General features: G+C 42.0%; 2 protein-coding genes across 4 annotated transcripts; both read right to left on the reverse strand.

Annotated features, from left to right (window-relative positions):
- Positions 1 to 144: 144 nt before the first annotated feature.
- On the reverse strand, positions 145 to 9060 carry cct8 (chaperonin containing TCP1, subunit 8 (theta)). Of its 2 annotated transcripts, XM_071521944.1 has the most exons (15): positions 8914 to 9060; positions 8065 to 8155; positions 7833 to 7912; positions 7586 to 7735; positions 6900 to 7080; positions 6729 to 6790; positions 6514 to 6651; positions 5397 to 5575; positions 4642 to 4708; positions 4454 to 4541; positions 4222 to 4337; positions 3544 to 3615; positions 3229 to 3393; positions 2111 to 2230; positions 145 to 433 (listed from the first exon to the last, which is right to left on the reverse strand). In XM_071521944.1, the coding sequence occupies exons 1-15, from the start codon at positions 8971 to 8973 to the stop codon at positions 362 to 364; spliced, it is 1641 nt and encodes a 546-aa protein (XP_071378045.1). In that variant the 5' UTR covers positions 8974 to 9060; the 3' UTR covers positions 145 to 361. The 2 variants fall into 2 exon arrangements, with proteins under 2 accessions (XP_071378045.1, XP_071378046.1); XM_071521945.1 differs by lacking the exons at positions 8065 to 8155; positions 8914 to 9060 and having other exon boundaries at positions 7899 to 7910.
- Positions 9061 to 9575: 515 nt separating this feature from the next.
- Positions 9576 to 14512, reverse strand: LOC139646070 (protein PIMREG-like). Of its 2 annotated transcripts, XM_071521973.1 has the most exons (6): positions 14449 to 14512; positions 13292 to 13603; positions 12121 to 12452; positions 11910 to 12005; positions 11099 to 11137; positions 10549 to 10686 (listed from the first exon to the last, which is right to left on the reverse strand). In XM_071521973.1, exons 2-5 carry the CDS (start codon positions 13583 to 13585, stop codon positions 11107 to 11109), a joined length of 753 nt encoding a protein of 250 aa, XP_071378074.1. In that variant the 5' UTR covers positions 13586 to 13603; positions 14449 to 14512; the 3' UTR covers positions 10549 to 10686; positions 11099 to 11106. The 2 variants fall into 2 exon arrangements, with proteins under 2 accessions (XP_071378073.1, XP_071378074.1); XM_071521972.1 differs by lacking the exon at positions 11099 to 11137 and having other exon boundaries at positions 9576 to 10686.
- Between the last annotated feature and the right edge of the window lie 223 nt (positions 14513 to 14735).

The raw sequence follows: 14735 nt of genomic DNA on the forward strand, positions 1-14735 counted from the left end.
TTTTGGAAATACAAGTAGTGAGCCTTGAACTAGAATCAATAGTCAAATTAATTTAAATGACATAGTATGTGCATTGCAATTATTGAGCCGTGATAGTGTACTAAAAGTAAACAAAAAAAACAAAAAACAAATCAAACCAAGACATGACAGCGCAAGTGCCTTTTATTTGGGACCAAGAACATAAAAAGCAAACAGTGCCATCCATACATTTTACTTTTACAACTTACGTTCTTAACCAATGTATGGACTTTCTACAAAATAAACCGGACTGTTGAACTTTAAATAAACAAGTAGAAAAGCTTTGTGATTCGGTGGGTGACGTGTCAGGGTAACAGGAGCCGAGGGTTGGACAACATCAGGTTCAGTCATCCTCATCCCAGTCCTTCTTGCCCTGGGGAGCTTTGGGTCCCCCTGCAGGTTTGGCCATGATGATCTAAGAGGAGAGGAGACAGCAGTCAGACAAAACAATCTTTTCTAGCTACAAATCTGAGCTGTGAAATCCACACAGCAGGCTGTGGCTTCTGAGGCAGGACAACAAGAGATATCACTAGAGAGTACCTGGTATACAATATCACTTTGGTAGAATATTTCCCTTTAAAAACAAACCAACCAAAAAAAGCATACCCTGATATGGCCTCATGAACAACCTCTCACCTGTTGCCACCACTGGCATTAAGGTTTTTCTTTTTCCATTTCAGCTGAAATGTTTGCCACAGCACACACAAATGTTATCAGGGCCGCATTGCCCAAGTTCATAAATGCGTTCCAAGAAAAACTTTGGACTTTATTTTCAAAGTGAACGGAAGTGATTTAAATCACTACAGATCACAGAGGCAGACATTCATGGTGATTACGTATTCATGAACAATATGCAGCTATGTACGCTCAAAGTGAAAATGTGCTACAAAAGCAAAACATTGCTTCAAGGCAAGCCGAATATTTTATATTTACAGTATGCTAAGGTTTTCTGTACAACATTTAATAAGGTATATTCAAATGAAGGCATTTCAGAAAATAAAAAGTAAAAAGTGAAGAGTTTGAATAAAATCCTTGTCAATACCAAACAAATAACTGCAAAAATAAATGGGAACACCAACATTAAGTGTCTTAAATGGCAAGAGAAGAGCTTTACTGTCCCTGGGGTATTGGCCATCCTGGAAGAGACCGGTCCCATCAGGACAGAAATGCTTCACCACATAATTAAGGTAATTCTGATCAAGCAGAATGTGTTTATAGTGATTGGGGGGTAAGGTGTTGAGTTGACCTCAGCTATGGCAGGAAAATGCCCTTCTGACCATAAACACAGCCACCAGAACCCTTATTTTATATACCTTGCATCTCTTTAGTTATGTTTCCTTTATTTTTGCAGTTACTTTAGTAAATTATGTTACATGCATTATATTCAGTTCTAAACTAGTCTGAATAAGGCCATTGCAATGAAAAGAGTGCATGCGGCATGCAATCACACCATATCTGTGCTCTATGCAAGTTTTGGATTTAGTCCAGTTTCAGTGACACACCAGCAACTATTAAAAACACCCATGGAATGGCTCAAGCCTATCAGTCGGTCTTAAACAGTTACAGTTATCCTTTCTCTGTTGAGGATTGTATCACACTCAATGTTAGTAGTGACAGGAACAACACATTTTACACCTCAGTGTCCCGTGAGTGAATGAGTATATCTGTGCAGGTTTTTCGGTGTCAAATCCACACACATTCCAGCACCTACTGAGGGAGGGTGTGTGCACCCTCTAATGGTGAGTTTCAAAATTATCAGGCTCGTCTTCCCAACCGTCCTTGTCCCAGTGGCCTCTCTGCTTGGGAGCCCTGGGTCCCCCTGCAGCCTTAGCCATGATGATCTGGATCGCACATATACACACACACTAACATTAACCACCTGTGGACTGTTATCTCACACAGGCCCCTAACATTTAGCCTGCTGGGTTGAAACAGAGAATTAACTTTAAATGAAATGCTAACAAACCAGAATAAAACCAAACATAAACAATTAACATGAAGTGAGTCCTCTGCTTGTTGCCTGTATCAACCTAATAGGAGAAAATAAAAAGTTAAGAGTGTGTGTGTGTGTGTGTGTGTGTCAGGAACCCACCTGGTCCACTCTCAGTACTGTGACGGCAGCGTTGGTGGCCAGTTTGATGCCCCAGTGTTTGACCAGGTAAGGCTCCAGAATGCCAACCTCAAGCATGTCTTTCACAGCGGGGCCTTCTCCCTAAACACAATGTTATACACAGGCGCACCATCAGTCATCGGATCCAAACACTCAACAGTGCAATACACACATATAAATACAAATAAATGCATTGTGTTGCTCTCCATTAGGGTAAACAACAGTTAGGTAGCCTGAAACTTAACTGTAGTCTGTTCTTTGAACCAGTGGGTACTAGTAGCAACAACCACATATTTTCCTCAATCTGACAAGTGCAGGATTAAGCAGATTAACAGACAACATTTCTAAAGATTAAGTGCCAACACTTAACTGGACTATGTGTAAAGTGCCTGGGTAACACAAACATTTTAAGACTTTATGTTGAGGATTTTCTCGATATATTGTGTACATATTGTATCAGGTGTGACACTTTTTAAAGTATATGGCTGTTGCTGTAACACTGTTTTCATTTAGTTCAATATGGGACCTTCTGTACTTGACGCCTTTGGAATTTTTTTTATTTTAGTAGACAGCAAAAGCAGTGGGAGTGGAAAAAATGAATTACTCTAATAGAGGACAGTTCACGAAGGCTAGAAAATGTAGTGCCACTTGTCACCATCACAATTCACTTGACAATATTATAGAAACAACGCTACATGAGTTCCCTTTAAAATGTCACTGGTTCACTAGTTTTAAAAAGGGGAATATCACTCAATTCAAGAAGTCATATCATTCACATTGACAAGTCCAGGCCATAATTGTGAATGTGAATATCTTTCTCCTAAAGCCAGAAACTAAAGACCCAAGACTCAAACCGGCTATGGCATCAAAATGTGAAATCTGGCAACAAATGGGAGACATTTTTTGTGGACCAACAGAAAATTGTCTTGAGTTTTGATACCCACGTAAGAATGTCACATTTTCTGGGTATCAGTTCTGAACCAGAAAATGTATTCTTATCTCCAAGAAATTATCCTGAGTGCATTTTTTTGTCACCTTTGCCTCTTTTCCCATTTTCTACTGAGCAGGTCATACAAATATAAACATGTACACATACACACCTCAATGTCGAAGCCCATGTTTTTGTTTCCCTCGTGATGCACAGCGTACAGTTTGGAGATGAGCTCGCTTCCCTTCACGCCAGAGTTCTCAGCCAGGGCGCGGGGCACGGCCTCAAAGGCCTCGGCAAACTTCTTGATCGCATACTGCTCCAGACCAGGGCAGGACTGCAGAGAGAGAAGAGGAGGACATGTTTCTGTGTGAGAATCAATCCGTTTCATCATTTGTCGATATGGTAAAAACAAGACAAAAAACAGACTGAGTTCAGACAAGCACATCATTTGCCTATCTCAGCAAATGCACTCAAATCTGCGTACCTCTCCGTAAGAGGTGATCTGTTTGGCCAGCTCGATCTCAGTGGCTCCAGCTCCAGGTACCAGGCGCTTGTCCTGAAGAAAGGAAATAAGATTGACCCAGCCAAGATTTAGGCTGGCTGCTGTGTGGGCCAGAGTGTAAATAACAAAATTTCAAGGGTAAGACTCGGTGGTACAGAGTTGGGCGTTACAGATACCACTGGCAAATGTTGGCCTTTCAAAGATTTGGTGGTAGAAGCATAGATTCTAAACATATTCATAAAATAAAAGGCATCTGCCCTGGACACTGGGGGAAATAAAATAAATAAATAAAAATCACACAAAAACCCTAAATGTATGTTACCACGTTTTAGCATACTGTGCATCTGACGTAGGCTATAATTTTATATTATCACCAATATTAATTACACCATCAACAAATTGAAACAGCAGTGAAATAACCTTCACTATAACTTTATCATCATATCATTATTACTCCTTGAGAGAAATATAGGGGATACTTTCCACTGAGACATCCATCTTTTTTGCAATCACAAAAGATTTTTTTTCTTTTTCTTTTTTTTTTAAACAGGCAGATATCTTTAATTTACATTCCCAGTTACCAAAATCAATACCAAGCCCCCACCCAAAACACCCACAAACAAAACAAAAAAAACTACATCGGTTTATCCTTTGACTTACCCTGACCAGAACCTTGAAGGTGTTGACTCCATCATCAACGGCCCTCTCAATGTCATCCATCAAGTTGTCAGTGGAGCCTCTGATCACCAGCGTTGAGATGGCACCATCCTCCTTCTCTGTTTAAACAGTTGAGAGAATAAAACTCTCTCAGTGTGCCCAACAACAGACCTGCTTTAAAAAGAAACATATACAGCCACATGACTGGAGAAAAAAGACAGTGCGAGTGTTTTACCGTGTTTGAAGACGACCACCTGGGTGTCTCCCACCTCTGTCAGGTAGACGTTGTCACAGTGACCCATCTCCTCTGGAGTAGGAGCAGTCTGGGAAAGGAGAGAAGTAGCATTATACTATATGGTGGGATGGTCTGTATCTTTTTTATACACATTTCAGTAGATTTGAACCTGAGTGTTGGGCACTCACCATCCTGGGAAGTGCTACAGCTCCCACGGTCTTGCATAACCTCCTCAGGTCCCATTTGGAGTTGAGCCTGAGGGGGAAATAAGAGGAAGTTACTGAACATTGCTACAGCGTCTCGTATGGTTGAGGAGAACTAGCACAAACATTAGCATTCACTGGCATTGCCAACCAATTGCAATCTCACATTTACCAGTGCCTAAAAACTAAGTTCACCTCACCAGAATAGAGGCTAAGTGTAGTCAATTGTGCAGGTACTACCAGAATGAATGCCTAGGTCTAGGGGTGTGTCCAAGTACTCATGTCTAGTATTAAATTATGCTTTTCCCCTCAACTTACGAGTATATAGAAGTCCTACTAGAAGTAATAGCAGTAGTAGTAGTAATAGTATGTGTAGTCTACAACTTTTGCAAGTCTGACATCTCCAACACCTTTAAATACAGTGCCGTTTCATGATAGGTAAAGCATGGCACTAACATGGGGTTAGCTCCCACTTAAAAAACGTTGTATGCCTCATAAAAAAAAACACTGTATGCCTCAAAAGCACTGTGAGGCACTTTGAATTAACATCTCCACAAAATGGCTAAGTTATATTAAGTTACAATCATTTTTTTTTTGCCACTTCAGTTTTGGCTCTAGCTAGGTGCCTTTTGGTGTGAGACAGATTTTGAGATGTAAACCCCAATACATATGTCCTTTTCGTTCCATTTACTTGATAATGATCATTTCAATTGATGATCAGTAAGTAATCTTGCTCTTACCTGACCACCATGAGCTTGTACTTGTTGGCGTAGTGCAGTGCCATGTCGGCCACCTTGCCCCCAGTCACCACCACGTTGGCACCGGCCTCCTTGATGCCCTTCACCTGCGTCTCCATCATGTCCTCCTCTCCCTTACTGAAGTTCATCAGCTCCTGGGCGCTCTTTATCAGCACTGTGCCCTGAGGGAAAGAGAACACCGTGATTAACACTTACATCAATAACTTGGCGGTCTGAGTATATTATCATATTTCCTGGTTGACCCCTTGCAATAAAAAGGACTTCAGTTGCTCAGAGACCCAACCATATGGCAGTCCAGAGACGACATAACTCAAAAAAAAAAAAAAAATCACAAAAAATATTATTTTCACACCTAATAACCCAAAATCATCTTTCTCCACTCTTCCTTTAAACCCTGAAGACCAGATTACTAAATCTGCACTTGGTAGTATCACATTTCCACTGACATCTTCTTAAGGCTATTTGAGGCTCTGCCAAGTTGTGTTAAGTCGTCTTCTGTGCCAGTGATTTCAAAGAAGGATCCCAAAAAATTACAGAAAGTATGATGATAAAATCTGTTTGACTGGTAAGCCCCTATTCTATCACTGCTTCTTTGTTTTCTCAAATACTGTGTAGTCAGTTGCTGCCTTTAAGCATTTGGTTACCATCCACCAACACCATGCTGCCTCCTTCTGTTCAGCTTGCATAAATCCCATAATTTCTTTTTACATCAGAGCAATGTCATGAACCTAGGTCTGATTTCTGTAACATGCAATCTTTAAGTAGAGGTAAGTACCCATTTTATATTTTAAAAGTGGGACACTAAAACCTACACCGAAAAAAAACATTTGCTATTAAGTTTAAAGGGAATACCACTTGTGTTCAAACTGAAATATGACTCTTTTTGTCCTAAACAAAATAATCACATTTTTGAAACCAAGGACTAGAAAACAAATATTCAGACCACATGGCCAATTATACAGGGCTAATGTGAGACTAACCCAAATGCCATGTGAGTAGGGAGAGCAGAGTCCATTTGTACAAATGAAAGCCTATTTGTCCTTCAGTTTGAGTTTTTGTTAGTCAGACTGTACCAAAACACAAAGGCTGGTTTTCTCACCTTGGTCTCTGTCACCGTGCAGTCGAAGGGGCAGGAGAAGACTGCAATCTTGGCGTCTTTAACTGATGTGATGTCTCCCTCGGTCTCCTTCTTGAACACCATGCCGTGCAGCATGGAGGAGGCTGTCAACCCACAACCCTGAAGACACCAGAGACATTAAGTTAAGAGGCAAACACCCACACACTAATTCTCTTAAAATGGACAATGCTACTTACCAAGATCTTGCATACTCTGACGCTGTCAACATTGAAGCTGCTGGATTCCGGGAAGATGGAGACTGCAGCACCAACAGAAACAAAGATGTTAGACAAATAAAAGATGAATACTTCAGTCAAGTGAATTATCTTTTTTGTTTTATATACAGATAGTCTCCATGTCTGACTCACCACAGGCCTGAGCGATGAGGCTGGAGAGGAAGTCTTCGTTGCCGTACTGTTTGCTCATGACTGCCGTACGGATAAGAGCTGACGCCTCGTCAACATCATGGAGGTTCTTGGCTGAGGAACACACACATTCTGGCAGGATCTCCAGAGCCTTCTTACATGCCATCTCATAGCCTTCAATCACCTATGGCAGAGTGCAATGGAGACAGTGAGCAAATAAAGCATCTCATTATAGTTCGGCCACTTCCTTGGACCATATCTCAGCCATTTCAATCCCTCAACATCATTAGACAAGTCAAGTTAAAGATGAACGCATAGCCTCATTCATAACTTAACTAAGATGCTGACAGATTGGAGAGAAGCAAATAAGTAGGCTCCATGTTATGCATTAACTGTATTCTGCACTGTACTCTTCCTTAATGAGTTGGCCTATATGTATAAAGTAAAGATCATGATTGCAAATTTTGCATCGTAGTGGATTGTAAAACGCCTATAATCTGGTGCAAATATCCTTAGATTATCTGATGCTCAAGCGTTTTCAACCCTTTCCATCACAAAACCTCAACATTGCATCACCATATTATCTACACATGGAAATCAGAAGAGAGTAATGATTTTTACATAACAGTGACAGATAAATCACTAACAGAATATAGTATAACCCATACAATGAGATGTGTTTAGCCTACCTCTGACACAGACAGGCCCATTCTGAGCAGCTCTTCAGCCAGCTCCAGGAGAGCGCCAGCAAACACCAGGACAAAGTTTGTCCCGTCTCCGACCTCCTGCTCTTGCATGTGGGATGCCATCACAATCATCTTGGCTGCAGGGTGTTGCACCTGAAAAAAAATGACATTCAAGAAAACAGTTAAATTTTATTTAAATTATTAATTATTCAACAGAAATACACTGCACAAAAGTGTAAGATTTCCTCACCTCAAGCTCTCTGAGAATTGTTGCAGCATCATTGGTGACGAACAGCTTCTCCAAGTGGTTGATGACCATTTTATTCATGCCTGAAAAAAAACAATGTATCAGCAGAGCCATTACTAATGTCAAGTGGATTCATATTCCCTTGGTTCAGATCTCTCCTATTCAACATCTCAAGAGCTGTAGTATTGACAAATACTTTAATGAATAGATCTTATTGTTGGATGAGAGCGCTTACCGTTTGGCCCATAAGCAGTGCGTGTGGTCTGAGCCAACTCCTTACAGGCGCGGATATTACGGAAGACTGCCTCTTCAAGACCTGAATAGTGCTGGATGGAACAAAAACATCAGTCAATTGTCATGAGTTTCCAAAGATGGTGCCTTAGATTTGATTAGTGACCATGTCAGACAAGGACTGTCAACTGGACTCTTATTAATCATTACTAAAATTCAACGCGACCCATATCGAGAGATTTTAATGCATTTCTCCTTTTATCCGTGGACTCGGGGCTGCGATTTCAGAATCTCACAATGTGCGGACCAAGCCCAGGCAACGCCTTGTCCTGACAGGGACTCACTCTTAATGTGCCAAATAAGGTAACGTTTAACAACAACAGCTAAAGATGTGTAACGGCTAGCTTTTACACTTAAAACAGAAAGCATCCAACATCTCTGACCAGCACTCGTCAGCTGAGGTGCAGTGACACACACAGCGCCACAGCCCAGTTCTGACAGATGAATATACAGGCAGTAGACGTTACCGTTAGCTAATCGCTAACTGGGTGTGCTTGGTAGTCAGCCACTTAACGTTGCTGCTGTCTAGTCAGTTGCCATTGAAGCAACAGTATTTCAGACATAACGTTACATAACGTTAGCAGTTTAAAGGGCTGGGGAGATAGTCGGAGGTAGAAGCCACTTTTGTCTAGCTAACATGCCATCGTTTCTGTAGCAACAAGCGGCCTAGCGGTGTTCTAGAACTCTCCCACATGACTGTGTATGAATGTGCTTCCTCAGAGGCTAACGCTAGCTAGCACGCTAGCTCACAAACTACACACTTTACCAAGTCCAGCTTTATGATTAACCTCACCTTAGCGCCATCCTTCAACATTTGGGCAAAGCCCGGAGCTTTGGGTACGTGGAGGGCCATTTTCAGATGTTTAGCAGCCCCGGTATCCTAGAGAAGGTAGCTGCAGCGTGGTTCAGCACGGTACAAAGCCGGAGAGAAAGAGGAGGAGCGTTTTCGGCGAAGAGTGAATTTTTCTGACAGGATGGAACAAGGGACAAACTTAGCGATTCGCGTTTTGCCTGATATTCGCCTGACATACCACCTGGGGGAACTGTTGTCCTTATATTATAAGGACAACAGTTCCCCACAGTTTAACAGTTTTGGAAATTGCAAAAATACATTATAAGTTATAATGTATTTTTGCAATTTCCATAGCATGCCCATGATGTACACGTTAATAGAACCTCCTTGATTTCCTACAACTAGGGTGCTTTACCAAATACACAGCTCATTGACTGTGGCTGTCATTTGACTATAATCACCTGTTAAATTAGTCCAATCCCGTTATTTTCCTATGGTAGCAGAATACTATGAATAGGGAATGTAAGAGTGAACACATCAGAGACCACATTAATAGCAATACATGAAGGCTTATTTACTATGCTTTACTATTACTAGCAGCCTTTTCTGCTAAATCGTTGCAATAATAAAAACAAAACCAAGTTTGTTTAAGCTTAGCTTTTATTGCTGTGTAGCTACGATTTTTTTTCACATTAACAATTCATTTTCTCCCTTTTGCTGATTACTGCAGCAAAAGGGGGTGCCAAATAATCGATACAGGGAAAGGGCAAAGAGGAAAAGGGGCATCATTTGAGGGTGCTTGCTCCACAGTCACTGTACTAATGAACTGATGGATATGGCTTTATCACATCATTATCAGGTAATGAGGTAAGGAATGAGCCTTTACATCTTCCTCATAACATTATCAGATGATTTATGTATACAGTATTGGTACATGAATCATCCACAGGCCATTACAAGCGCCTACCTCTCTCTCAAAGAAATATATAAAAAAAGAATCCCTATTCCAACACTGCCTTACCTACATACAAAAATAAAATCACCTTTCATAGAAAATACACTATATAATTTGGTACAATCAAATGACATTTGAAAAGGCATAATAAATGTTAGTCAGTAACATTATTGCATACATATAAAGTAGAGGCAAATGCACCTACCCCCCATCAGTAAATTTAATGTTAGTTCCGCTGATACAATTTTGGTCTCATATAGTGTTGATTTCTAAGTAGATTTCAGAGACTAACACAACATTTCTATACACGTAGTGTGAGAACAAACTGCAATATTAGTGTTTAAAAAAATAGTAACAGACATTTGGTTGTAGCAGCTATGACAGGTACATGCAGCACAATACAGATATCCCTTTGGTAGCTACACCCACAACTAGCTAGTCTGAGATGTGTAAACACACACAAGAACTACTGGTACATTGCTAATTATACCCAGCATAGGTAGAAAAGAAAACAAGTTGTCAGGTAAGTTTCCCAGTATCATGACAATACATATACATATAAAAGTAAATGTAACAGTCACACGTCAACGATGAAAAATTTAAACAAAAATTGGGTACAAAAGGTCCTTTGTTGCACATACACACACACATATGTAGTTCAGTTGGGTTTGCGGATGTTGTTAACAGCTGTGTTGGCCCAACCTCCCAACGTGTCTGACAAGTGCGTGGCTCGGCGGGTGAGGTTGGAGCGGCTGAGTTTACCGCTGGGGTCCAACCTCCTCATCATCACTCCTCCACAACGCTCCCGTGCCCCGGTCCTGGCAAGAGGAGAGAGAAATGATTACTAGTTACCTAAGAAGGCAAAAAACAGAGAGAGTGAGTAATGAAAGTATTTAGCAAGTGACAGGCAGAGAAAGAACAGGCCGATTTGAGGAGAGGGTAGTGGAAGAGAGGGAAAAGCGACAGTGTGAGAATGATGGAAACAGCAACCTTTGCTTTGGTCGAACAATGTAAGTATCACTGGTCATAAGAGAACATCACCTAGAACCAACTTTATTTGCAAGGGGTCAGAAGTTGCCAGACACTTTGACAATGCCATACGAGCAGCCCATGCATCGCCATGCAGCCAACAGGCCAGCTCTCCCATGCACTTTCCTGTCACAAAATTTACATTCTTATCCACATAACGACCTTTCTTTTAGTAGTATAGCGCTTGAGATGTGAATTTACCTTCTTCCCTACTCCATAATTAGGGAATAGTTGAACTGCCTGTTGTAGGAGGAAAACAAACTTGTGGTTACATTTCCAACAGAAGCGTATTTGGTTTTGTTGGGTGGAATTCACACAGATAACGGACAAGGTCACTGTCCACATATGTGCCTTTCTGTCATTCACCACTTATACCACCACTACTTTGAGGGGGAGGAGCTGGTTCAGACAATGATTCAACATTTTGAATGTCAACACAGGAAACAATGTATAAACAGCCCAACTCTCTCTCTCTCTCCAACGTGTTTTTTCATCTGGCTCCAATTCCCACACCAACGACATCCCACACCCATAATTCCTCCTCCAACTGTGTCCCCCTCGCTCCCTCCTCATCCAAATACCAGAAATACAGACCCAGTTTTAAACTGAGGCGGGAAGAATGTGGGTGGGGGAGGGGAAGGAAGTTTGGAGACAGATGAGTTACAGTGCCGACTGGGGATTCTTTGGGTGGGTGGGGAAGTGGGGGCAGCCAGTCACCCACTCTGAGCAGAATATGTTTGAACAACAGGAAATGGAGAAGGATTGCATTGATACCTCCCTCAAATACACACATCTGTCTCATTCACCTACACACATGTATCCACACACGTGTACAGAAACACTGTTTATTACCCATTATCACAAATAACCTAATAAAACACACAAAACACACACAGTTCTCAAGCCAAATCGACACTTTCATTATCAGTAATATACAAAAACAAAGATATTAGTAATTCATCACGTGTTTAGTGATCAAAACATTTCATCTGACATGATGATGATACTGTACCTGTCGTCTCTGCCAATGATGTCATCAAAGGCCCTGGACAGATGCTTGAGCTTCCTGAGTCCACTGGACACAGACTCCAGGTCCCGGTCAAACTTCCTGTGAGAGCAGAACACATCTGGATCAACTAATAGAGTGACAGATCTGTCACCTGCATCATGTATTAATGCTGCTGTGTAGCTGGTTATGAAGCGCTGAACGGTAAAGCACTCACTGTCTCTGGCTCTGTGTGTTGGGAGAAGCAAAGGGACTTCGTAATGCAGCCATGCGGACCAGCTGCCTCCTGCCTCCTCCTGTTTTTACCCCCCGTACGTTAGCATCAGCCTCAGGAGTGCCTTTTATTCCAGATCTGTGTCTGGAGCCTGGAGTACGTCTGGGTGTGACCGCTGATCTGGGTGTGCGCCTGGGGGTTGCGGTGGCTGTAGGTCGACCAGGCGTGCGTTTTGGGGTGCGAGAAGATACACCACCTTCTTCCCCATCACATATCCGACCTGGTGTCGCTACCAAACACTCCTCACGTGCAGCCTCTTTGCTCCTCTGCATCCTCTGGATGAGAGGCACATAAGGAAGGGACACAAGGGAAGAAAGAGATGAGGAATGAGGGAGAACACACAAACAAATTGCTTAAACCAACAAAGAAAGGACATGCCATGATTACCATAATTTTATAACTAACTTATTTAACAAGGGATATACCGATATAGGTGTTGGATATTGGCTTCAAACAGACTAAAATTGGACATCAGCACATTAATTTTCTACAATCTCACCGTGAGAGCCACGTGTAACATGTCAGAAATGCAAACAAATTGACTTGATTTCCTGACCTTTTCATACACACAAAACCCTTCTGAATTGAAATGGCCTGCTCAGTAGATCAGAAACTGCATTATGCAAGAAAAATGTTGTAAACCTCCACTATTTTAGTCTAATGACCCAAAACTACTCATTTATACAGTTCAATGTGTGAGATTTTATTGATCCCCGTAGATAAGTTCTCTTCACACTTGCCTCCATCCATACCTTCCTTCAGCCAGAGGACCTGTGTTCAGGAGCATACACCATGCTGAAGTGCCCTTGAACTAGACACTGACTGAATCCCCATGATCAGTGTAAAATTTACCACCAAACAGGCTGGATTGCAAGATCAAATCCTGTGTATTGGGATATGTTACACATGCCTCGTCCACAGGAGATGACAGCACAAGGTCAGCTACAGAACAGTGCTGCTGTAGCTGACGGGGATTCAGTCAGTGTCTGAATTAAATGTAATGGCTTGGAGCATCTCTTAGTATTGCCTGATACCTTAGGATTTGTACCCAGAAGAAAGTGTTTCTGGTGCATCTCCAGCTTGAACCAAAGTAAAATCATGTGAATCCATCTACCTGATACACTCCACTTATGGAGTTCCGTGCACTGCGGGTGAGTTTGCGGACCGTGCTGGATTTAGGCTGTGCCTGCAGGGTTTCCCAGGTTGGATTCTCAGGGAGGGAGTTGGTCTGGACAGTCCGCAGCGGAAGCCTCTTTCGCAGAGACATCCGCAGGGAGTTTAGAGAAGATGATGAGCGAAGCTTGCGGAAACGGTCGGGGGCTTCCGGGCTCTCTGCCCCATCAGATTCGTCCAGGACTGTATGTGCCCGCCACACTCCCACCATCGCTGCACCAACCCCATTCATCATCGAAGCTGCTGAGACAACCTAGAGGAGGGGAGTGGATTAAAAAACATGTTGGAAGCATATCAGAACAGCAGATGTGTGGTCCTAACTGGTAGACCTGGCTTGACTCTTACAGGTGATGCTTCCCATCAAGGTAGCATGGTAAGTACAGACAAAGGAAAACCAATCTATCACTATAGACTTCTGTGCTTATGTAAATTAATTCGCTGATTTGAAAGCGTATTTCTTTCAATGATGTCCTCTGGCAAAACCTTTTCAATCCTCGCCACTGTAACATCTACTACTACTACTACTACTACTACTACTACTACTAATAATAATAATAATAATCACAACACAGGAAAAATGTTGATCCTGGCAACATATGAAGGCGAGAAGGACCCTACCAGCCAGTACAATAGATTACATTTAAAGCGGCAATTAATTATGTGTCTAAAGTTAGGTCGGTGTTGCTTGACCCGACTTTGTTTCTTGGAGGCAGCGCATTATTATTCCTGCCCTGCCCTGCCCTGCCCAAACAAAGCAGAGGCTCGCTGCATCCCAATACAGCCAGAAGAGAAAACTCAATCGCACTTTCACTTACTGGACTCATAGGGACGTTAGTTAAGTTACGTTACGGTAATCTTAACGTTAAATTTGTCTTCAAGTATGTTCCGTGACCAGCAAATGACCACTGATCACCACAGACAAGAGAAAGGCTTTGCTAGCTAACTTAACGTTAGCTATCGAACTAGTATACATTATAGCGTTAAATAACATGAATAACTCATCTTACACAGAATTAAATGTTACCGAGGATCGCTAAAATAAGTGGGAAAAGACAACAGACAGCCCACTATCCACCCTTTTATATTACGCTAGCTTACCTAAATGTGTAACTTGCGAAAGTCGTCTCTCCTCTCTGCTTCAGTCGCCTCTCTGGTATTTCTTTCTTTCAGTGTTTGAATTTGGCGGCGGACCGGACACTACACACACAAAAGCCACGCCCATCACGCACAGACCCCTGCGTGACGTAATACGCTCCCCCTCCCCAAACAGGCTGTAGAAATAGGGATTCAAGCATAGACCATAGGATTCAAGTCATCATGTCACCCCCAAGGCTGTCTGAGAAATGCTATTCATTTTCATTTTTTGGCACATTTTACAACATACT

The sequence above is a fragment of the Centroberyx affinis genome, unplaced genomic scaffold (assembly GCF_046629955.1).
Source record: "Centroberyx affinis isolate AG114_WGS23_722 - 3 ecotype Tasmania unplaced genomic scaffold, CSIRO-AGI_Caff_v1 ptg000946l_1, whole genome shotgun sequence".
Lineage (NCBI taxonomy): Eukaryota > Metazoa > Chordata > Actinopteri > Beryciformes > Berycidae > Centroberyx > Centroberyx affinis.

Coding starts and splice junctions, on each gene's coding strand:
- cct8 (XM_071521944.1), bottom strand. CDS start 8,973: ATGGCCCTCCACGTACCCAAAGCTCCGGGCTTTGCCCAAATGTTGAAG. Junction 8,156..8,913: donor TGTTGAAGGATGGCGCTAAG/GTGAGGTTAATC, acceptor TGTTCCATCCAG/CACTATTCAGGTCTTGAAGA. Junction 434..2,110: donor CAGTACTGAGAGTGGACCAG/GTGGGTTCCTGA, acceptor CTCTCCTCTTAG/ATCATCATGGCCAAACCTGC.
- LOC139646070 (XM_071521972.1), bottom strand. CDS start 13,585: ATGATGAATGGGGTTGGTGCAGCGATGGTGGGAGTGTGGCGGGCACAT. Junction 12,006..12,120: donor AACACACAGAGCCAGAGACA/GTGAGTGCTTTA, acceptor CTGCTCTCACAG/GAAGTTTGACCGGGACCTGG. Junction 10,687..11,909: donor ATCATTGGCAGAGACGACAG/GTACAGTATCAT, acceptor TCCTCTTGCCAG/GACCGGGGCACGGGAGCGTT.